Consider the following 23964-nt stretch of genomic DNA (forward strand, 5'->3'; position numbering starts at 1 on the left):
ATTGGTAACACATCGTTTAGTTTGTAAATTCGGTTTAAAAGTTTGGTCTCCCTAGCTAGCATTATTACCCTTTTCTCAACACTAGTCTCGCATAGTATGGTAAAAACGTCAAACTTTGTTTCCTAGTCGAGTACAATGTATCAATGTGCTTTTGATAGTCTCTCAAAGACTTAGGATTGCACCTTGGCTTTAGTGGTCAGTGCCTTCATTGCAAAGAAAAAGAAGGGGCGAGCTGTGGGCACGAAATTTGAAAGCGATTGAAAGTGCAAGGGTATTTTGCTATCGATCATATGTAGGCATACCAAAATAACCAATTCAGTCGACACATGATTGATTCAAGTGCACTGTCTAGACAAATGGGCGGGAGTAGAAATGAAGTGAACTTCCATTTTCTTCCATCTTCTTTGCATTCCAGTTAGTGCAAATAATTTTTTGGTTAGATCTGTACCCTGTCTCGTGGTATCATCAATTTACTCAAGTTATAACTTATTTTTTTACATACAAATTTCAATATGAGCAAGGGAAGAATGGAAACAAGATCTCAAATCAAATGTAGACTTGAGCTATAAGCCTCTGGCAATATGTATAAAGTTCTTAATACTAGATCTTGTAGTATAAGCTAGTTGTCCAAGTATTGGTTCTAATACCACTTAATAATTCTCGGCTTTTTAGATCCATGAGATTTGCATAACACATCACTTTGGTCTCTAAGATTGAAAATCAATAGAAATGATTCCTGAGATTGTCCATCATCCATTATTTTGGTCATTCCATTAAAAACTCCATTAAGTGTTCTGGAGCTCTTCGCCGGAAGTTTGGGCAACTTTCAAAACTTTGCAACTCAATCGTTTCTTAATCAAATTCGACCCATAATATATCAAAATGAAGATAGGACAGTGGAGAAAAAGATTATACCTATTTGGAAGCCTAATGGTTGCTGGAGATGGCCGGAAAATAGCCTGAAAGGTGACTGGTCCACGGGAAAACTAAAAAACTTGTCGGAAACTGGGTAAATTTTTAACGTTAATAACTTTTTCAATACTCAACGAAATCAAGTGGTTCAAAAACAAAAATCATACTTCTCAATGACACGAAGAGAATGGTACCTTTCTCGATGGCTAATTCGCCATGGTTTACCTAGTTTCCGATGAGTTTTTCAGTTTTTCGGCAGACCAATCACCTTTTGGGCTATTTTCCAGGCATCTCTAGCAATTATTGGGCTTCAAAATAGGTATAATCTTGTTTTACACCTTCCTATCTTCGTTTTGATATATTATGGGTCGAATTTGGTTAAGAAACGATTGAGTTACGAAGTTTTGAAAATTGCTCAAACTTTCAGCCAAGAGTTCCAGGACACTTAACGAAGTTTTTAACGGAATGACCAAAATAATGGATGGTGAACAATCTCAGGGACCATTTCTATTGATTTTCAATCTCAGGGACCAAAGTGATGTGATATGCAAATCTCAAGGACCATTTTGTTTAAGGCTATCTCCTACTGAAGGGTTCAGAGGGTTGAAAATAGCCCAAAAACCGTCTCCAACCAAAGGCTAAGCCAGATGGCTCATGGGACCCATGGAATTTGAAAGGGCCAAAGGGCTAGCCAGAAGTTCCAGCAATTAAATTTAACGGCTAGCTGACGTCGGTTACCATTGGATTCAAATTTTTGGGGCAATTTTTTTTTTTTTTTTTGGTTTTTTGGGCCTTTTTTTTTTTTTTTTTTTAATTCTTAAAAATTCTATTTTTTTTTCCTATAAATACCTAAACCATTCATTCACCATTTCTCACAAAATTTTCACCATTCCTACACCATTTCAATTCTCATATTTTCTTTCCTCTTTCAAAAATCTATCCTTCAAGTTGTAGTTTTTAAATTTAATTTGTCGTTTTAAAATTTAAGTTGTAGTTTTTAAATATAAGTTGCTGTTTTTAAATTTAAGTTGTTGTAGTTTTTAAATTTAAATAATAAATTATGTTTGGCCCTCGGTTGAAGACTGTTTTTTGTGACATGGCTAAAATGAGCCCTATGGCCCTGTGGCCCTCGGTTGGAGATGGAGGCAAATATGGCTATGTACCGTTCATTAAAATATTAATATCTTGGCGGGCGAGAGGGCTAAAACCAACCCTCTGGCCAACCCTCGGCTGGAGATGGCCTAAAAAGCCTAATTTCTCGTACACAACTGGGGTGAAGGTTGTCAATAGTCAACACCAGCAATGAAGAGAGAGAGAGAGAGAGATAGGTGGGGATACTAATGCTAATGTCACCTAAAGTTGTTGAAGTTCAACAATTCTATGCTATTGCATACAAGTTCTTTGTGCATGCTTATTTCGGAATACACTGGTTGCCCTTCTAAGTTTCTAACAATGAAGGCATTCATGAATATTAATAGATATTTGTGTTCTTCTGGTTTGGTGTTTCAGTGTCTGAAATGTCAAGCTAAGAAATGGGTTCTTTGCTATACATGCACTGCATAATAATTTCTCGATGTACCACTTTCTTGAAGGTCCAAACGTACATTGCATTGCAGTTGTGTTATGCAGTTATGCAGATACAAACTCTGCATTGCAGTTTTCATTTTATTATAGTCAAATTAGCTAATGTTCTGCAGTTATTACATTCTAGTTAATGTTTGATCTATTAATTTCACAGTGGCTTTGCTTATGGAATTGCATCAGACCAGTGAAACATATTCGTTTCCATTCCGTTAAGTAAACATACCCTGAGCTACACTAGAAAGGGAAGAAGGTTTCAACTCGTAGTAGGTTGAAAAGAAAAACCCTGCCAACACAATTCACCACGTGCCCGTGAATTTAGGTTTTAGTAAGTCCAAAAGAAAAGGAAGTATATACTACTTGTATGCATTACAAATAAGACCCATCATCTAAAAGAGAGAACAAGGATGATACAACCACTTGCCAATCTCACTAATGTTTGGATTTTGATTGCATGATGGTAAATAAGTGTCCTTAAAGGCATTACTAAATGAATAGTGAAAGCCAGAGGCCAGCCATGCTCTTTGAATGGCTCACATGGATTGGGGAAAAAAGGACCAAAAGGTGTCCCAATTCTTTGTCATTTTTAGTGCCAGATTTTAGTTTTTATTTGGAAGTTTAAATTAATTAAAGTTATGCTGAGCATGTTAGATAGGCTGTAACTTAAGACATAATGATTTATTAATCATATTGATGTTATTCTTAACAATTGACTGCCACCAATATACTGTGTGTCTTCATCGATCATATAAATTAGTGAAATAATAAAGAAGGATAAACAAAGAAAGTTAAAGAATTCGTTTGGAACTGCTCCTTCAAAAATTTAAAAGCAGTTTCAGTAGAATCACTTCTATTAGAAGCGTATTGGAATTTTTAATAAAAATGCAAGTGCTCCCTAAAAAAGCATTTGAAATGTTTCTCCAAAAAAGCACACAATAGTAGCTTTTTCCATAAAACAATTCAATCGCCCTTTTAAACCTAAAAGCACTTCTAACTTTTCTGCTAATTAAACATAGTCAGAAGCCCTTTTGATGATCAAAAAACGTTTTTAGTTATTTTAAAAACACTTCCAAAACAGCTCTTAAATTAAGAATATATATGTTTTTCTCTAGAAACACTCAACTTGTAATTCTTCTTGTCTTGTGATATATGGAGATGTTGGATTTAAAGAAAGAAGCAACTAACTGATATTGTTGTCATGTACTCTTCATTTAGTAATTGAATTTGTTATCAAGTATCATATCTTTTGCTTTCTCAAGCACAACCAAACTACAAGTTCATATGAAATTCAATGCAGTCTTGTGTCATGTTAGTCAGCAAATATGCTAATAGTTTCTAAGATGATCTCGAATATATATGTAGGAATAAAAGAGCACAAGCATGAACTTGGCGGTTGTGCTTGTGCACTTGCGGGAAGCACAACTTTTTGGGACTAAATTTAATAGATTTACTTTTTTTTTTTTTTTTTTTTTTTTTTGTACTCTTTCTTTTGGGGGAGAATCTATATGTTTTATTTTACTATTGATCTGGAGGAAATGCTTCAATCAGCAACTATAATCATGCAAAGTAGAGAAATTATGCACTATACTATATGAGCAACAACGGTTCGTTGCCTTTCATCCTTTTCTACTGTGATTTTCCAATATGCGGTTGTTGTTGATGCGTGCACTTCCACATCTGCATCAGTTGATGAGTCATGACCTTTATCAAATTTGTCAAATTATCATAGAGATAGGTTAAATATCTACTTCTAACAACGTCGAAATTGTACCTAACTTAGTAATTACCACATGCACAAGTTATCAGGTGTGAAGTTTTACCACAAAAAGCCTTGGTACTAGTTGGAGTGGATTTAGAATATTTAAACTCTTCTTTCTCCTTCATATTGCTCATGTGGGATATTTCAACACACCCCCTCACGTGGGATCCAGTTAGTGGTTCACACGTGGGAGATCTACACATGGCAACTACGTGGAGCCATGGGGACTCACCCTACACATGGGGCTAAGAGACCCCACCATCATTGCACAGGGCCAACCAAGGGGACCCACCATCAGGTGGTAGTACGAGACCGCTCCCTAACTTTGATACAATGTCAAATTATTAGAGAGACGGGCCAAAGACCCACTTTCAACAACACCAAAATTGTGCCTAACTTGATACTTACCTCCTACATAGTCTGTCAAGTGTAAGGTTTTATCACAAAAGGCGTCATTGTTAGTTGGAGTAAGGTCAAGTTATTTATACTATTTTTTTATCAGAGATATGGTTGATGTAGGATAGTTCAACACACCCTCTCACGCGAGACTCAATTAGTGGGTCACATGTGAAAGCTATATACATCGGAAACCATTTGGAGCCAAGGGGACTCACCCTACGCAGAGGGTTAAGGGACCCATTATCATCGCGCAGGGTCAATGGGACCCACCCATCACGTGGCAGTAAGGACCAGCTCCATGGCTCTAATAATATGTCAAACTATCAAAATGACGGGTTAAAAGTCCACTTGCAATAACACCGATATTGTCCCTAACTAATTGCCACTTTCACAGTCCAACAGGTGTGAGATTTTATCACAAAAGGTCTTGATATTAGTTAGAGCAGAGTTGGGATGTTTGAACTCTTCTTTTCTCATAAATATGTGAGTTATTTCAACAAAATCCACTTTCAATTGTTACACATCCCAAATGGCAATCACACAAATTTCACAAGCACCCAAACAACGATCATACACTGGAGGTAGACTGATGCGGATTGGAAGCGCACACATCAACAACAACTAGCCTCTCTGCACGTACTGCGTGCGTGCGAGAGGCATTTTTGCATCACGGGCGCTACGCGCCCCTAAAAGTGTATTGTGTTAGTTTTTCCCATTGTAATTGTCAAGATATACTTTAAATGTATTGTGCAAAGAGGAACTTTTTTTTTTATCATGCACGTCCTAAAAAGTTATCATGTTTTTTGTTTTTACTTTGTGTAAAGTAATGATTTAAATGTTATTCATGCACTTATCAAACAACATACGATTTTAGATGCAAGTTCCTACCTAAAGCCTATGAACGATAGCAAGTGTATGTAAATAAATAAAAAATAGTAGATGAAAGCAGTAAGTACTCGTAGCAAAATACAAAACAATTTAAATGTCAAAATATAAATCCTACATAACAATATGTACATTATTCACAATACTCATAGAGTGTATATGTCACTGTTTCTTTTGAAAAAAAAGTTTACATATTGACTTCAATGCTGCAATTTCCACCCATTTGTTCATGATTGATGCTTCAAATTTTCATTGCCAATCTACAAACGATAGTGAGAAAATTAAAAATCAAATAAAAAAAGTTAATTGATAAGTGAGAAATGCATACTGAAAGGTTATCGTTAATAAAGCTGTTACCTATTAAGAATCACCATAATTAGCTGGAATGAAGCAAGACTTCTTTGTATACTACATTCCGTGTAAATACACCTTGTTGGCCTACTATGGAGCCACTTTTTACTAACACGGTTGTGGTTGACTTTGAGACCCCCCTCGATAAAGCCACATATAATTGTCCATGGCTGAAGACATGATCTGGAAGGTAAACGCCTACATGTGGTATTGTCTGACCTTGAGATTTGTTTATAGTGATAGAGAAACTTAGTTTCACTGGAAATTGCTTTCTTGTAAGTGCAAATGGAAGCCCAGCAGTATCAGTACTTTTGAGAGGGATTCTTGGTAAGAAAACTCTGGATCCGGCAAATTGTCCAGTTAGAATTTCAGCATCAATAAGATTTCGGTAAGAACCACGACACAATAATCTTGTACCATTACACAATCCCAATTTCGGATCAATATTTCTTAAAAGCATGATTGGAGGACCTCTTTTCAGAGTTAACTTGTGCGGAGGCAAACCACCAAGTGAGATTGAATTCAAGAACTCTGGCTGATACAAATTCCTTGCGTCATCCTCAACTGAATCAAATGAATACATTGTCTCTTCTAAACCCGGAAACATATTGATTATCTTTTCATTCAACATATCAACGTCTTCATTTGTAGGAGTTACCACTGCTCTTTTCACCATGTAGGTTGCATCATTTATATGATTCTCTAAGTCAGAGAAGATTTTGGCAATTAATTGATTAATGGAATGCTCACTCTCCCATGATATCACCATGCATTCAGGTAGTTTTACCATATCACCCATAATAACATCTTCATTCCCATATAAGCCTCAAATGTTTGTCGAATTAAATCATTTCTCAATTTTGTGATTATCTTAATTCGGCCTTGGAATATTGTACCCCAACAATAGTAGTTTTTTATTTTAGCTTAAAACACAACCGGTGCAGTTGAATTTCCACTGCATATGGCACGGAAGCCGGTGAAAACAGCAGCAAAAGTGCAATTTTCACATTATATTGGAGGAGATGCAGTAGTACTTGCCACGATTGTACGACTTTGTTACCGACATGGTGTTCCGTGTCCATATATCACGTCTGCTCTTTTTAGACAATTAAACTACTTCATTTTTATAGTCAAACATAACTTAATCTTTTTATTTTTGTGTTTTTTGTCAAACAATATCTTTTGTTAGATTAGAAATTAGATTAATCACTGATGAAGTTTAAACCCACACCCTCACAACTTTAATTAAATTGGAGCAATGATCTCTCAACTAAAAATCCATTACCATTGGTCTCTCAACTTATCAAAATGTGTAGCTATGGTCATTTTCATCAACTTTGTCAAAATTTTGTCAAATTGAGTTATGTTGGAATGATCATTGCTACAATTAGGATTCCTTAATTCATCAAAACGTGTAGCTATGATCATTTTCGTCAACTTTATTAGAATTTTGTCAAAACGAGTTATATTGAAAGGACCATTGCTACAATTGGGTTAAAGTTGAGGGACCATGGCTGCACATTTTGATGAGTTGAGGGATCAATGGTAATGAATTTTTAGTTGAAGGATCATTGCTCTAATTGAGTTAAAGTTAAGGAACCATTGCTACAATTTACTCTTTGTTTATTTTTTGCAAAGTTCATATTTATAGAGTAGTCTACAAAATAAATGATTTCGACCATCAAATAACATTGTAAGCTCTCAAAAACAATAAAAAGGTTCAAAGAGAAAATAGCTATCATTCTTCTCAGTTTGTATGGAACGTAATTTGAAATTTATTTGTAACCACTTTATAATTAATTCATATTATAACACACCATCATGTTATATTCGCTTAAAAAAAAAAAGAATCTCCAAACCAAAATAGGACACAAGTATAAAAGAAAGACATCGTTTACCCAAAAATTAAATAAATAAAAAAGAAATAAAAAAAGACAGAAAGACTTCACCATAACAAAAACAAACAACACGAGATTGTTTGTTCCCAGCTAGATCTGGAGATTCTGGACGGCTGTGGATATGGGGTGAAGTCCTTTCTTTCCTCACCACCTTACACGTCCCGTCTCTTTTATATTTATTTCTAGTATTGTGAAGATTAAATTTTATGAATTAAATAACATAAAAATTGATAATCTATATATATAAAGGGAGAGCCCCACTTTGGTGAAGCATTTGATAAACCCAATATTGCCCTTTGTTTCCTTCACAATAAAAAACCACAAAAGTTTCGAAAATGAGGACAAATTCGTAAACAACCATTACTGAATAGAAAACAAATAAAATAAAAAAAATCTATAAATGGACGTGCTTAACAGTTAACCCTCATAAAAAGCTATAAACTGCTAAGCAGTAGTGGGCAGTTCAAAAACACAAATTAAAAAAAAAAAAAAAAAACTATCTTTACCATATATGTAACAATATGTCACAAAGAAGGTTACAGTAGAAAGAAAATATAAATAAATAAATAAAAAACTAAATTCAAAAAGTATTGGAAAAGAAAACGGAAAATTGAAAAAAAAAAAGAAAAACAAGTAGATGTGCTTAAGCCTCTCAACTGCTAAGCGGTAGTGGGCAGTTTTCTCCCCCATAGAATTCCACAATCTGAGTTGGGAGGTTCAACACTAGAGAAAGAAACTGTATTTGAAGCAGTTGTCGTAGTAGTCTCCCATTCCAATTTCACGATCCCTTGCGCTCTAACATCTCCCGTTCCCTTGCACTCATCCAGTTTCTATGCAAGGGGCTTTTCAAAATCAGGTACACCACCTTTTGAATTATGTATTAATTTTGTTTGTTGCATTGATTTCAAATGGAATTTTGATTCAGACAAATTATAGCATGTTTATCATCATAATATAACACAAATTATAGCATGTTTATAAGGCTTTTCCTCAACTGGGTTCTCTGCTTTCTTTCTTTCGGTTACAGATTCGGTTGAATTGGCTAAAAAAACAATGTGGGTACTCAAGGTTCTGTTCGGAATCATTGTTGAGTTTCGGAACTTTCATCCATGGTTTCTGATTTTCTCAATTGGGATTATTTCTTACCAATTTCCTCTGAGATTCGCGCGTTTGTTTGTTAATGCTCTGTTTCTTCGTTTTTTACAGGGAATGAAACTGCTCTCTTCCTCTTCTTGACACCCACGTTGATAACACTGATCTTCAAGAGTTAAAGGAGAGGTCTCATCTACATTCAGTCCCTCATCAATATTTTTTTTTTTGCCATCCCTTTTGCAAATTTATTTTTGTAGATTTTTATTTGAATGGATTTTTTTTTTTTTGGCTTTAGGGAATTTTTGTTTATAATAATCCATTTTCCGATTAATCGTGCTTTTTCCATTAGGTGTTGGCGGTGGAGATAAATGTGAGCTGGTGTTGTGTGGGTGAGACATTGTAGGGTTAGTAGTTTGAAAATTCTCCGATTCTTTCTTCATTAGTCTATGTATTTTATTGATTTTTGTCCTGCCAAGACTTGGGTAATGTTTGAATTGAATTCTGTTATAGAGTTTTAATTTTTATGTCAACTGGATGAGTAGAATTTTAAACTTTTTTAATACATGACGGATGTGGGCTGGACATAATATAAAAAGTTTTTAGAAATGTGTAACCCATAGTAAGAGGCTAAAAAACTACCACATGACAAAGAAGAATTTGTATTCAATGTAGGTTCATTATATTTATTAGTTTGCTCTAATAACTCAACAATGCACATATAAGCTCTAAAATGTTATGATATCCTTAAAATTTTAGTAATTTTGGTTTCTTAGGTATTATGTTTATTAGTAATTTTGGTTCATTAGTTTAAGGATATGATCTTCAAGAATTTGTGATCAACACATCTTAAGAAATTTTGGGGTGCTTTGTTGGTCGTTGGGGTGCAAATGGGGATGGGATGATTTGGTTCAAATGGATTAAAAAAAAAAAAAAAACAATGCATGTACGCAAGGTTCCTTAACAAAATCATAATTATGAATAACTGTTATGATATTCAAAATCCTTCTCGAACCCCGCTGGTGTTTAGGGATGATTTTGGACTACGTGGATATTTGAGATTACGAAGAAGATTATGAATAACTAAACATGGGTCAAAAAATTTTTTGTTAGAGGACAGCAATTGTTCATAATTGGTTTGATCTTGGACATAATAACAATTACGAATATTTGTTTTCTTCACATTATCTTCTCGAATTGGGGTTCAACATTAGTTCTTTTCTCAAGTCTCAACATTAAGCAAAATGAAGAAAACAAAAGGCCAAAAGCAAAAAGCCACCTCTTCCGCTGTTATCACCTTCCCTTTTCTTCAATGCTCACTCCCAACAGAAAATCTATGGCAAGAATACACTTTCCCCCCTTCCTTTTTCTTCGAACCTCAACAAATGGGTCTGCAACCAATGCCAACTGAAATAATTGAGGTTAAGCAAGAGGAGTTGATAAAGAATCGGCCAAGAGAAGACCAAGCTAAGCCAACTGAAATAATTGAGGTTATTCCTGACGACGCTATAAATATTTCATCATAAAACAGTTTAGCTTAATTCAGTACATCTTTTTTTGTTAAATAAGAAATGACTATGTTTTCTGTTAAATAAGAAATGGCTATGTCACAAATGTCCATATAATTTAATTGAAATGATAAACATGTTCTGTAAAACCAAGATTTTTGAAAGTCTAACTAATTGGTCAAATAGTGTCAAACATAGTAGTATTTCTCCAAGTAATAGCACATCTTAATATTAAGCTGAAGAGTAAGAATAGTTATATGACATTAAATTGAAAGTCTAACTAATTAAGATGATTGTAATAAACATGAGGCACTGTTCTGCAAATATAACAGGGTTGCAAACCAATTGGTAAAAGCACACTTTTATATGAAAATAAAAACAAAAAAATTCAATTAAATAAACATCAGCATGCACTCCATAATCGTCTGTCCTTATTTTTTTAATTTACGTTAGTTTGTATGCAAATGATTTGGGAAATTATAGGAGTGCAAAATGGATAGAACCCAGAACTGAAATGAAGAGAAAACACACATCCAATTTGGTGATGGTAAAAATGGAAAAGGGATATGATCAATACCCGATCGAATCACTGGCGAGAGAGCTCCGATTCCAAAAATTAATCCACAAATACTTAATGTTAGCCTCTTCAATCAAATTCTACTTAACCTAAGACTAATCCATTCCTAATCAGCGAACATGACTTGAATATTTGTATGGCAAATAGACAGCAAGCGAATGCTCAAACCTGGAATGTGTAGCCACTGGTATTCTCCATGTGTATCACTCCCGAAACATGTTAAAAGCTTTGGCAAGTAAGCAAACTGCAACATCGATACAATGACAAACAGAACTTCAATTACACACTGCCAAACCATCCAAAACTTTACTCAATAAGAGAACATTTAAAACATATTATATTGTAATGAAACAAATTGTAAGGCCACATCCAAATTGAATCGTGCATTTTTAGAAAAAACTGCAAAAAATAAAAAAATAAAAAAAATCAAATTGCAAAACTATCTATGTAAATACTTAAAGTCATTGTAAAAGAATATACTATAATCGAACAAACAGCATAAAACTCACCAAGTTGCTTCAAGTCATGAAGCCTGAAATGCAATGAAATCAATTCATTTGCAGCAAACAACATACACATATTTCTTTTGACACAGAGGTATACAAAAACCAAGCTAACTGTAAAACTCCTACGTATCAATAAACTGTACCCAACACCAATGGGGCACCAGTCTTAGCGACAATGAAGTTGAAGCCGCCAATCTCTGGTGTGATGAAACTGACAATATCGGTGTAGCATATTCTCATAGAACTTGAAACAGTATGTGAACCTGTGTAATAAAATAAAAAATATAAAAAGCTATGAAAGAAACAAAAATCTGAACGTTAACAGTTTTTTATATACTTGCTCGGGAAACGAAAGCATGAAAGAGAGATCAAACCTGAAAGAAATCAGAAATGACTGTTCAGTGATCTTTGGGCATGTGTGGGATTAGTAGAATTATAATGAGGCATTGAATCTATTTATCTCTGAAGAGTAGTCTGCATAAAGAAAACATAAACATGAGGAGGGTCCTTTTGTGGCCTAGAAAGTGAGTGAAAATAAGCCCAGGAATATGCATGCGTGTGTACGGTACAGGAATAAAGAAACATTGATGGTCTTTTACCTTGGTAGTGACTAATTTTGCAGTCATATTCATGTGTGTGCAATGCAGTAAAAGTAAGCACCCACTTTTGTTCTTTCCTGCAAGAAGAAATGGATAAATTATAAATAACTATTAACAATAGTCCAGATAAAAGGGAAGATTTAAAATGCATAAATTCAAACTATATAACTTAATTAAGATGAGAGGAGAATTGAAAGCATCTCAATGAAAATTACAGAACAATCTAACTAAAAGTACGATAGCCTTGAGTAATAGAGGCAATTTAGCGCCCAAATAAAATTGGTAGATTAACGAATATGAGTTCAAACGCGGAGGAAAGCAACAAAACCAATCAAACAATGAATTACCAATAGAAATTACCAATACTCAAACAAAACCTCACTTCAGTGAAATTCAAATTTGGAGAAGGTTAGAGAAAAAGGACTTGATAGGTTGGATACATGGAATTGGTACAGACGGGGCATTCCCTATAATTTATAGATATCATTCAAAAAATAAGAAACAAAGATGGTTAGGGAGATATTAAGGGGATTACAGGAAACATACATGGTTAGTTGAAGAGGCAATCTACAAACACTAATTACCAATAAATATTTATAGATGGAAAGCCTTTAGATCTGTATGTGTTCTTCGAAACATTGTCAAATTTTTATCTAATGTGCCACATGGTCTCTGGTGTAGTCCAAAAACAACACAATCAAAATCAACGAAATATACTACATTCTCACGGTTTTATTCATTTTTACACGGAATGTATATTTCGGAATCCCATGACTTTCAGCAAGTACTTACTAAATCTTAAGTTCATATAACAACTCAAAACATTTTGAATTGCACCAAGAGAGAAAGCTAGCAATCATACCTCAGCTAACCCACCAACAATGACTTCGATCGACACAAAGGTCCGAATCTGATCAACGTTAACAAAAAAACCCACTTGCTAAAATCAATCTAATACCTGTTTCACAATTACAAAATGTGTTGAAAACTGAAAATGGATGAAAAAGCAAAGAAGAAGCATCAAGAGATTAAGGCATTTAAATAATTAGATGAAGTGGACAGAGATTAGTAAAAAAATTGGGGAGGGAAGTGATGATCTCTGCAGTGAGGCAGTAAAAAATGAGTCCAACTATTCCAATCTATTCCCTTTTGTCTACTGGCTATTGTGCAACAAAGTCCCAAAGTTTAGTTTTCTAATTTCATATGTCTGGTAAATGTGTCAAACCCATTTAAATAAATACACTGAAAAGAAAATTCAATGAGAAAAACGTAAGAAAAGTAAGTATTCAAACTCTTCAATGGAAAAGGAGAAGGCGTGGAGAATTACCGTTTCACTCCGTTCTGGGCTTCAGAGAGTGAGGGAGGTCTTCATCGCAACAACTTTATTTCCATCACTATAAACCAAAGCATAAACCCTATAAACTTCCATTATAGATAGAAGGGATTAAATATGAACCTGTGCACTGAAAAATTTAACATCTAAATCTATTTTTCATGAAAATTGAAAGGAAAATAGACGACTGAAATGGAAGAAAGACAAAAGCCCAATCACATACTTGAAGGCAACACAACATATATAGCTGTAAACATACCTTTGCCAACCTTCTCTTTCAGCTTTAGGAACCGGAATTGCATTTACTATAAAACCAAATTGCAATGAAAACCTAATCAGGGGAATCCTTGATCAAAACAACATCCATCCTAAACGTGGTGATTCAGTTTTGGCAGCAACAACCTTCCTTGAAAGTATAGACAGTATGCTAGCAGCCAAAAATTCCAAAAACGCAAAACACAGTAATAAAAAAAATTCAAACTTTGAAGCGATTTCACAAATTGGGATCAACAATCTGAAAACCCAGTTCAATTTTTCATTGCTCGGATGGAAAAAAATTGAGGAATGAAAGAAAAAATTAGGGTTAGGACTGAACTTGGCACTTGAACCAGAGACGGTTGGCTGAGGCCGGCATTTTAGAGAGCTTGAGAAACCTTATCGAACACACCGAGGGACGTCCATGAAATGCTTTCTTCGATGAAAAACGTATCTCCTCCGTCTTTCTGGTACGCAGTGGTGATGGCGATTCCAAACCGACAGGAATGGCTGAGTCAGAGCAAGCTGATATGAAACGAAGATGAAGTATTAGAAAGAAGAGAAAAGCAGTGCTCGAATTGGGAAAGAGGTTGATCGATCTATGGAGATCAGAATTTTGTAACTGAACAAATGAAGCGAAGAAGTTATGATAAAAGGTTGTGGGGGGGGGGGGGGTTTGAAAATTGAACGGAAACTGCTACGTAGAAATCTCTCGGTCCTGAACCTGGTGGTTTTTCAGTACATATTTCTGTGCGGTTATTGTTTTTTTACCAGTTTATCCTTATTTTTTGAATTTTTTTGGGTTCGGTTGCGAAGAAAACAAAGGGACTTTATTGGCATTTTGAAATGCTTCACCTATTTAGCCTTCTCCCTTTATATATATAGAGAGAGCTTGAGAAACCTTATCGAACACACCGAGGGACGTCCATGAAATGCTTTCTTCGATGAAAAACGTATCTCCTCCGTCTTTCTGGTACGCAGTGGTGATGGCGATTCCAAACCGACAGGAATGGCTGAGTCAGAGCAAGCTGATATGAAACGAAGATGAAGTATTAGAAAGAAGAGAAAAGCAGTGCTCGAATTGGGAAGGAGGTTGATCGATCTATGGAGATCAGAATTTTGTAATTGAACAAATGAAGCGAAGAAGTTATGATAAAAGGTTGTGGGGGGTGGGGGGGGGGGTTTGAAAATTGAACGGAAACTGCTACGTAGAAATCTGACCGTCCTGAACGTGGTGGTTTTTCAGTACATATTTCTGTGCGGTTATTGTTTTTTTACCAGTTTATCCTTATTTTTTGAATTTTTTTGGGTTCGGTTGCGAAGAAAACAAAGGGACTTTATTGGCATTTTGAAATGCTTCACCTATTTAGCCTTCTCCCTTTATATATATTCTCCCTTTATATATATATATAATTTTGAAATGCTTCACCTATTTAGCCTTCTCCCTTTATATATATAGATATATATAGATACACATTGGCCAAACACAAGAGAGAAAGGGGAAAACGCAATGAACCCTTCTATTTGGGTGTTAATTCATTTTTTTTATGTCCTTGATGCTCTACAAGTTTCGGATGGCGTCTCTACAAATTTATTTTTCACAGAAAATCTAATCGAGCCAAGCCAAATGGCCGTACACCGGATAACAGTTCATTTATGCTATAATACATGTATATTAATTAGTATAGATGAGAAGCCGTCGGAGCAGGACTACTTGGTAATGAGGCCAAAAATAAGTGAAATTGGCTGAGCATGACAAGCTGTTAAAGAAATGTAGGCACAAGCAGGCTCTGGTCTCTTTCTTGCGCAGCAAGAATCTGAGAATGCCATGTCGGTATCATCACCACCACTTATTCGGACTAAACTGCCGAAATGGGTGTTGAATTTGGATTTGGAGGAGCTGGGATTGCTGCTGATGTTCTTGCATAAGCGCTTTGAGTGTGCCGAGCTACTCAGGGTTCTTGATGGGTTGACAAAAGAGGTTGTTGAGATGAGGGCTGACGAGATTAGGGTTTCTGATGCTTTGAGGGCCATATTCGAAACCTTAAACGGTCCATTGAGGAGGAAATTCAGATACAACAGTCGTTCTAAGAGATAGGGTATAGTTTCTCCTCTGTTAAGGATTACTGGAAGAAGATGAAACTTCTTCAGGCTTTTTTGTTCCCGATTTTATGGGGCTGTTTGGTTCTCGTGATGTGTTACAATCTGTTGTACTTCGTTTTTCTTATGATGCTTATATATCCAATGATAAGCAAAGCTTTCTTCAGGCTTTTCAAATGGAAGATGTAAAAGAATTGATCACTCAAAATGAATCTTTCTATTAATATTGGACGCTTACCAGTAATCCTTGCAAGAGCAATCTCCGTTCTTGAAATGGTGGAATCGTATTCGATCCCTCATTATTATCTCTCGTCGGTACACCTTTGAAATTAGTTTCATAACAGCATGGCAGTTCTCACAAGACCGTAAGTTCTTCACGATCCGAATTTCAGACCCTGGACGTGTTCTAATCAGACCAAAGGCAAGAGCAAGCTTCTCACTGTGGTGACTCAATTGAAAAGCTTTCTCCTCATCGTCGATTTCAAGCAAAACCTCTGAAAGTTTGGGACTGTACCCTTCTTTTCTCAAATAATCTTCTATTTCTTCCAACTTTCTGTAAATTGTTTCGGCTTCAGGGTGTCCTGAATCTCCGACAGCAAATTCGTGGATTTCCCCATCAACCTCAATCCTACTAAACCCTGGTGGCTTTACTAGTCCTTTTTGCTTCATCAAATCTCTAACCTTTGCTTTGTCGTGCCATTTGCCTGCTGATGCATACACATTGCCAATAAGTACAAAACTTCCGCTATCATTTGAATTCGTCTTTAGCTGTTGAAGATATTTTATCAAGCGTTCCGCTCGATTGGTATCGTTATGCACTTTGCATGCCCATATCATGTTTCTGAACAAAACTGCATCAGGTTCCATGGGCATTTTCCTGATGAACTCTTCAGCATCTTTCAAATGACCCGCTCTAGCAAGGAGGTCTACCATGCATCCATAGTGTTGAATTGTAGGCCTAACTCCATAATCCTTCTGCATACTTGTCATGTACGCGTAACCTTCCTCAACCCGACCTGCATTCCTACATGCCGATAAAACTGCAGTCATAGTCCTCCCATCAGGTTTCACACCAAAATCTTGCATTTTACTGAACAATTCAATAGCATCTTGACAATGGCCATGGCTTGCAAGGCCGGATATCATAGCCGTCCATGCAAAAACGTCTTTATCCACAACGTCATCGAAAACCCGCCTTGCACTCTGCATACAACCACATTTTGCAAACATATCAATAAGGGCAGTACTAACGTTAGGCTTCAAACCAATCCCTCTATCCTCAGCAACCCCATGCACTCTCCTCCCTACGCCCAACGCCCCTGTCTCCGCACACGCTCTCAAAACTGACACCACCGTTGCATCATTCACCTCAACCCCATCATCCACCATCTTCTCAAACAACCTTATCGCCTCCACGGGCCTCCCATCGTCAACAAACCCATCAATCATTGAAGTCCAGGACACCACATCTCTGTCAGACATTCTCTCGAACACCTTATAAGCAAGACCCGACTCCCCACCCAAAGAGTACATATGAATCAACGAGTGCTGGATATACCGGTCCAACCCGAGACCCGACTTCACCATCAACCCATGAAGCTGTTTTCCTTCATGGGTCAGTCTCAAACGGGCACATGACTTGAGGAGGAAGGGGTAGGTGAACTTGTCGGGGCGGGGCGCACGGCGGGTCGGTTCGGCAACCATGGGTAGAAAGAGATGGAGGGCCTGAATGGGGTCGGAGCTTTGAGAGTAGGCTCGGATCATGGTGTTGTAGTGGTAAGAGTTGGGGGTAGGGAAGGAGTCTAGTATGAGACGGGCGTAGGCGAGGTTGCCGGAGGGGGAGAGAGCAGAGAAGGTGAAAAGCTTCGAGAGGTTCTGGTTCTGGTTAGGGTGGGTGCTGCCTGTTTTGAGAATTTGGGCGTGGAGTTGGATGGCTTCAGACATGGTGGTGATCTCCATTTCTTTGAGGGAGAATCAGAAATGCTGCTCCACTTGTGCATGGCAGCTCCCTTCTAGTAGATTTTGCTGTCTCAGTCTTATCCCATTCAGACTTCTAATTTTAAACTTGTCTACTACATTTTTGAAGATTTTTTTTTTTTTTTTAGCAAACAATTGACTTTGTTAGAGTAGACGATAGATTAAAAAATTTAAGAAGATATCATATTAGATCATCTTCAAAGGAGATGTCAAAAGATAAATGTCAAATGTTAATTTGATGGTTGATGTGGCAATGTGAGATTTTCTCTTTTTCCAACTTATATGTTTATTTGTTATAAATGATATTTGTATGACTCATTTTAAAAAGAAATCAATTAAAATACATTTTTCAAGATCTATAATTTGTGCATTAATAGGACACACATAATAAAATAATTAAAAAAAATTGACATCACCTTTTCTTATATGTCAAATTTGACATATGAAAACTCATATGTCAATCCACATAGGATTGACATATCGGTTGGAGCTCACTCTTACTTTCAAAATTGATTATATGGAATTCCACCTAAGATTTGACATCGCCTTTGGAGATGGTCTTATTTGTGCGGTGTGGAGTTAGGAAGACAATGTATGTTAGAAGCATAACTAGATCAAGTTTGATGTGTTTTAAGATTTTTAAAACTTATCTACTATATTTTAGAAGATTTAGCAAGAATATTTAATGAAATTCATAAAAAAAGCAGATGTTTAATCTAAAAAATTCAAAAACGAGGCGCTATCTCAAGGCCCCTCTTGATAAAATGAGGTAATATGAAACACCAAAGTTGAAGAGTGAGTAGAAGAATAAAGTAAGACAGAATAAAATGTAATGTATAAGCACTTTCAAAGAAATAAATAAATAAATGTGGAGCATAGCTAAAGAAAAAAAAATTTACTAATTGCTTTGTCCTATGAATTGTCATTTAGTCTCATTTTATCCACTGAAACTAGTATTGTCTCACTTTACCGTCTGAAATTGTCATTTGGTCCCATTTAGTCTTAACTCACCTCATTTTTATCCATTCTGTCAAATAGACATTATATTAAAGGTTAATATGGACATTTCATTTTTGACACAACTATTTGGCACCAACTTGCCTATTAAAACTTTTGCCCAAAAAAAAAAAAAAAAAACAAACTTGCCTATTAAAACAATCACAGTTCCATTTTTGATAGCTCTAATTCAAACCTTGTCTTTATCTCTTGTGGACTGATGCAAGCTGTAGTTATAGTCGTTCGATTCAATGAGTGGTTGGGATTAGACTCTGAAACACAATCCATATTTTGCTTGTCCAAATTTCATTGCCTGAGCCCTTGAAACCGTAAGTTGCTCGATTCAAAGTTTTCCCTTGTTGGGGTTTTTCTTTTTGTTCCATTTTGCCTGCTTTAATTAAACTGGAATATAATAACAGTGTCCTAATTTTGAGGTGTTGTATATTTGCATTGCTACTTACTTTCAATTGGGTTTCTTTCTCCTCCTCAGATCTGGCTATACTCACTTTCAATCTTTTTTCTGGTTTCCTGGGAGTTTTAATTTGGAATCTAATTTAGCCTATTATTTCTATAATTTTTTATTTTTTTTTTAATACTATTTTTCTTTTCTTTTTCCAATTTATGGACTGATTTGTTTCTGTAATGTTGGTCTGATAGGGTTGTGATCTGAGAATTATGGTGAAGGACACTGCCTACTATGAAGTATTGGGTGTCAATGTCGACGCCTCTCATGCTGAGATAAAAAAGGCTTACTATCTCAAGGTAGTTAGAAATTCTCCCTCTCCCAATTTCTTCATTGTTTTCGCTTTTGGAAGCATTTTAACTGTTAACAAGAACAATTTTGTTTTCCCCAATCAGGAGTTTCAAAAGTTCGTAGTTCTTTTTTATTACTTATAGCTGCCCATTTAAGTTAGTGCACTGTTTGAATTCAGTAGCATGGTTCCGTACAGTTCACACAACTTTAATAGGTATCTGGCTTGGAACATGTACTCTCTTTTTATTTTATTCTTGTTCTCTACGAAATATTGCCATTTCCTGGAACTATCGGGCTTCGAAGGCCTCAAGAATACTGTTTGTCCAAAGCTTTAAGCACATCACAGAACTGATCCTTATGCCGCATTGATCCGTTTATTAGTTATGGTCCGCATCATTATGCACTGTGCTTTGCTGTATGTTTTCTTGATTTCTTTCTCAAGTTTAAAATATTTGGAATTTCTTCTTGTTATATTTCTATGCCCAGATTTTATTTATGTTTAGGATAGAGACATCTACTCAACTATAATATGGGATTTATGTGTTGTTTCTAGGCAAGGCGTGTTCACCCTGATAAAAATCCTGGAGATCCAAAGGCTGCCGACAATTTCCAGGTAAGCTAACCACAAATCTGTGCCATTAAACTTCATTGTCTATAGACAAGCAAATCTTGTGATTGAAATTTCATATGGATAACCATCACTATACTTGTGTTCATCTTGTTGAGCTTATAAAATCGATGTGTTTTTTTTTTGGAAACTCCCAAGATGCAACATTGTAAAACAAATACTCAAGTCTCTGAGAAGTATGTTGTAATTTGATGGGAACTTGAATTGGGCAATATGCCTTGTATATGTGCTACCCCACCCTGAACATACATGTACATTTCCTCCCCAGGCCAGTTGTATATTTGGCTGGTTGGTTTGTTGAAGAGTTGTGGGAAAGTACAGGAAAATGTTTCATTCGCATCTAAATGCTGCTTTTTATTTAAGTTTTCTTGTCATATTGTGTCTTAATTTCCTGGTTATTGTATTTTCATAAAGGCACTTGGCGAGGCTTATCAGGTTCTAAGTGATCCAGAGAAGCGTGAAGCATATGACAAGCATGGAAAGGCAGGCATACAACAGTAAGTTTTTACAAACTAGGGAATATAATAAGGGAACTGTTATTGCCACTCCAAAAATCTCATTGTGCATTCCTCACAAGTTTATTTTTCTTTCTAAATATAGAAAGTTTGGAGTGCACCATGATAATTTTGGAGTGCCAATAACAATTCTGTATAAGGATCATTTAAATATTTTGTCATTGAAAAACAATCCTTTAAGATATTATGCGATTTTGTAATTTCCTGGAAAGAGTTGTTATGCATTTCTAAACATTTCCTCCAATTAGTCTTCATGATATTAAGTTGTGCCTAAACGAATTTTTTCTAAATTGTAGATGTTTTTTCTTCAGTTGTATCTACAAGTATAGTGTTGAAATGATTTTTGTAAGAGAGGATGTTCAAGGGAAACATGGTGGAAAATACCTATGTCTGCAATTCTGTTTTATCTTTCAGGGATTCCATGGTAGACCCTGCAGCTGTGTTTGGAATGCTTTTTGGAAGCGAATTCTTTGAAGATTATGTAGGTCAACTTTCTTTGGCTTCTTTGTCATCTGTTGAAATTGAAGAAGAGACACAGGACCCTGAAGTCCGTAGGCAGAAAGTCACGGAGAAAATGAGGGTATGTATTTTACACTGGTGTTAACAATATATTGGTTTTTCAGTATGCATAATTAAATCCTCTGCCTATTTTTTATGTTATTTTTTAATTATGTAGGCCTTGCAGAAGGAAAGGGAAGCAAAGCTCATAACTATTCTGAAAGATCGCCTTCAACCATTTGTTGATGGTTGTACAGATGATTTTGTAAAATGGGCAAATTCAGAAGCACGACGCCTCTCATCAGCTGGTATACCCCTTTCTTTGTCTTCCCCAAAAGGACTATATTTTATTACCAAAAGATTTAAAAATCTGTTGTTATGACTTTGTACCTGGTCATTTTCTTGTAACAAAAAATTGACTCATTAGTAGCTACTGAAGATAAAGCTCAATTTTAACTTTCGATAAGAAAATGCCTAAGGAAAATGAAGCTTAATTCTCACTTCTAACAAAACTCACCAAATGGCATGCTTTGTTCCAAACATAAATAAATAAATAATAAACTGGAAAAATATTGCATTCTCACCAATTATATTTTTGATTTACACTTCAAAACTTTTCAATGCTAACTATATGAAACCTTATTTTTGCGTCGTGCTTGCTGCAAACTGTAATTGATTTTTTTTATTAGCCTTCGGTGAGGCTATGCTGCATACGATTGGTTATATTTACACGAGGAAAGCTGCAAGAGAAATTGGAAAGGACAAACGATACATGAAGGTACCATTTTTAGCAGAATGGGTGCGAGATAAAGGACATCAGATAAAGTCACAGGTAGCAGCAGCTTCAGGTACACTTTCTGCTATTAAGGGGTTCTGTTTGGTGACTGCCGGTACTATCCTTCAATGTAAAAATTTGTTATGGTCCGGGAAACTCATGATTATCGTGATCTGTGCAGGTGCTGTAGCTTTAATTCAACTACAGGAAGATCTAAAGAAGTTGAACCAAGTTGAAAACAAGGAAGAGACCTTAATAAAAGCCATTGAAGATAAGAAGGATCTAGTGCTTAATTCCCTATGGCAGATTAACGTCGTTGATATTGAGTCAACCTTGTCACATGTCTGCCAAGCAGTGAGTTCCAGTATTTCCTTTCTTAAGTCTAATAATAGTAATTCTTCCGGCAAGCTATTACTTTGCTGTATTGGGTAAATATAATTGAAAATGGCATCAAGTAAAATTTGAAATCATTAAGAATTGTTTTTTTCTTTCAGGTACTTAAAGACCCCACTGTGTCCAGGGATGTTTTGAGGGTTCGGGCTCAAGCATTGAAAAAGTTAGGAACAATCTTCCAAGTAAGCGTTTATTTTCCTTGAATTGTAGAAGTATATCATTCCAGGACCCAGAATTTTCTTTTTGCCTGAATTTTGAACTGAGTAATTGTTCTTGACGAATGAAAGTTCTACAATCTCAAATTTTCATTATTTTTCAGGGTGCAAAAGCTGCTTACAGTAGAGAGAACAGTCTCCGCCATGAAAATGACACCAAAATAGATTCTGCTTCATCACCGTAATTGCTTCTTATATACAAAAAGCAATTCCATCGTCACTGTGATGTAAGTGGGCATATTTAAGGTGATGGGGTTTTATAGCATCGTAGCCATCAGTTGAACTTTGAAGAGCATGTTTCCGCTTAATTTGGTTAGTTTAGTCTGGCACCCTTGACTTGATTCCCTTTGCTTGTTTCTGTTGTATTTAGTTGTACTTATTTTGTATGTACATGAATGAGCTACATAAATAACAAATAGTGTTTTCAAGGCTGGAAACCTTTTTGTTGAGCACCATAGCCTTAAAATCGGGTCAATGGTGGTGCTGGATTAGCCACATTTTTGCCTATCTTAGAAACATTTGTATTCAATGAATGAACTCCGCAAAGGTGGTGGTAAAGAATGAATGCCTAGTCAGACAACTGTTTGAACTATTTCTAAATTGAGGATTCTTAGCAGCCACTGGAGCGGGTGACTCCCGCCGTTGGTGTGCCAGCGACTGTGCAAAGCATCTATTACATCTTGGCAGTCCTCTCTCTCTCTCTCTCTCTCTCTCTCTCTCTAATTATTCAGGCAAAGTTGAAGGAATGTTCGGTCCCAGTGACATTTGTATCCCCAAAAGATTAGGTTCCTGGTTACAATAGTCTTTGGGCCTACTCACTCCCTTTCCTCAAAAGTTTAGACTGTGATGTGATCATCTTGCCCTTGGGTGTCTCGGTAGCTTACAAACCAAGAAAAATATGGCTACGGCTTTTGGTATTCTTTTTCTTTATTTTGCACTTGCATGTGGAGTACATGAGGCTATGAGAGGAGTGTCGAAAATTACTAGCCAAAATAAATAAATAAAGACTATGTGAGGTTAAATTGAGCAAAAAGCGTCAATTATCTCTAAATTCCGTCTAGTGGCCATTTCATTGAACGCTTGGTGGGCACCCCCTAGACTTTGTACTAGACAATCAAAGGGCTTGTACAAGGCAATAGGAGGGTCCACAAGAGGACCGTTCCATGCATTTTCTCTGGTATTTGGAGGGGGCCTGACCTTGGTCTTTTAGTGGATCCACCTCTAACTATTAATAAAACTAGGGGAAATTTTATTTAAACCCATATAACCTCTTTTTACACCCAACTTACTCTCTACACCCATATTGTTTTCAATTTAACTATCAATATCTCTTTAAACTCAAATTTACTATCTAATCTACCCTCACAAACTCAATTCAATAAGTGAACTTTACACCCATATAGAAAATAAACCCAAAATCAGTTGGAGACAACTCTGTTTCTAAAACTATTTTCATATTTG

The 23964-nt window shown here is 35.9% G+C and overlaps 2 protein-coding genes and 1 long non-coding RNA gene across 7 annotated transcripts; 1 reads left to right on the top strand and 2 right to left on the bottom strand.

The window, feature by feature from the left end:
- Positions 1-10082: 10082 nt before the first annotated feature.
- On the bottom strand, positions 10083-12251 carry LOC103930414. 2 transcript variants are annotated; one of them, XR_007255318.1, is made up of 4 exons: positions 12065-12251; positions 11840-11939; positions 11128-11728; positions 10083-10281 (listed from the first exon to the last, which is right to left on the bottom strand). It is a non-coding gene; the product is annotated as an uncharacterized LOC103930414 (long non-coding RNA). The 2 variants fall into 2 exon arrangements; XR_007255317.1 differs by having other exon boundaries at positions 10083-10265; positions 12065-12247.
- A 674-nt stretch (positions 12252-12925) lies between these two features.
- On the bottom strand, positions 12926-17850 carry LOC103939083 (pentatricopeptide repeat-containing protein At4g21065-like). Of its 3 annotated transcripts, none has more exons than XM_048576168.1 (3): positions 15991-17850; positions 13392-13458; positions 12926-12974 (listed from the first exon to the last, which is right to left on the bottom strand). In XM_048576168.1, the coding sequence occupies exons 1-2, from the start codon at positions 17709-17711 to the stop codon at positions 13413-13415; spliced, it is 1767 nt and encodes a 588-aa protein (XP_048432125.1). In that variant the 5' UTR covers positions 17712-17850; the 3' UTR covers positions 12926-12974; positions 13392-13412. The 3 variants fall into 3 exon arrangements, with proteins under 3 accessions (XP_048432125.1, XP_048432124.1, XP_009353398.2); XM_048576167.1 differs by having other exon boundaries at positions 12926-13022; XM_009355123.3 differs by lacking the exons at positions 12926-12974; positions 13392-13458 and having other exon boundaries at positions 15147-17850.
- Positions 17851-18906: 1056 nt separating this feature from the next.
- On the top strand, positions 18907-22940 carry LOC103944662 (chaperone protein dnaJ 10). Of its 2 annotated transcripts, none has more exons than XM_009355122.3 (10): positions 18907-19054; positions 19383-19487; positions 20033-20092; positions 20522-20604; positions 21037-21202; positions 21299-21428; positions 21810-21968; positions 22077-22249; positions 22390-22470; positions 22608-22940. In XM_009355122.3, exons 2-10 carry the CDS (start codon positions 19401-19403, stop codon positions 22686-22688), a joined length of 1020 nt encoding a protein of 339 aa, XP_009353397.2. In that variant the 5' UTR covers positions 18907-19054; positions 19383-19400; the 3' UTR covers positions 22689-22940. The 2 variants fall into 2 exon arrangements, with proteins under 2 accessions (XP_009353397.2, XP_048432126.1); XM_048576169.1 differs by lacking the exon at positions 18907-19054 and adding an exon at positions 19066-19159.
- The last annotated feature ends 1024 nt before the right edge of the window (positions 22941-23964 follow it).

This window comes from the organism of the source record quoted next, unplaced genomic scaffold (genome assembly GCF_019419815.1).
Source record: "Pyrus x bretschneideri cultivar Hongxiangsu unplaced genomic scaffold, Pyrus_bretschneideri_v1 Contig85, whole genome shotgun sequence".
Lineage (NCBI taxonomy): Eukaryota > Viridiplantae > Streptophyta > Magnoliopsida > Rosales > Rosaceae > Pyrus > Pyrus x bretschneideri.

What these genes read in the sequence shown, in the direction of transcription:
- LOC103939083 (XM_048576168.1), bottom strand. Translation starts at nt 17,711, where the DNA reads ATGGAGATCACCACCATGTCTGAAGCCATCCAACTCCACGCCCAAATT. An exon ending in TGCTCTTGCAAGGATTACTG is followed by an intron (nt 13,459 to 15,990) that starts GTAAGCGTCCAA and finishes TTTGGTTTATAG; the next exon opens with TGATGGAAATAAAGTTGTTG.
- LOC103944662 (XM_009355122.3), top strand. Translation starts at nt 19,401, where the DNA reads ATGGTGAAGGACACTGCCTACTATGAAGTATTGGGTGTCAATGTCGAC. An exon ending in AGGCTGCCGACAATTTCCAG is followed by an intron (nt 20,093 to 20,521) that starts GTAAGCTAACCA and finishes ATTTTCATAAAG; the next exon opens with GCACTTGGCGAGGCTTATCA. An exon ending in GGAAAGGCAGGCATACAACA is followed by an intron (nt 20,605 to 21,036) that starts GTAAGTTTTTAC and finishes TTTATCTTTCAG; the next exon opens with GGATTCCATGGTAGACCCTG.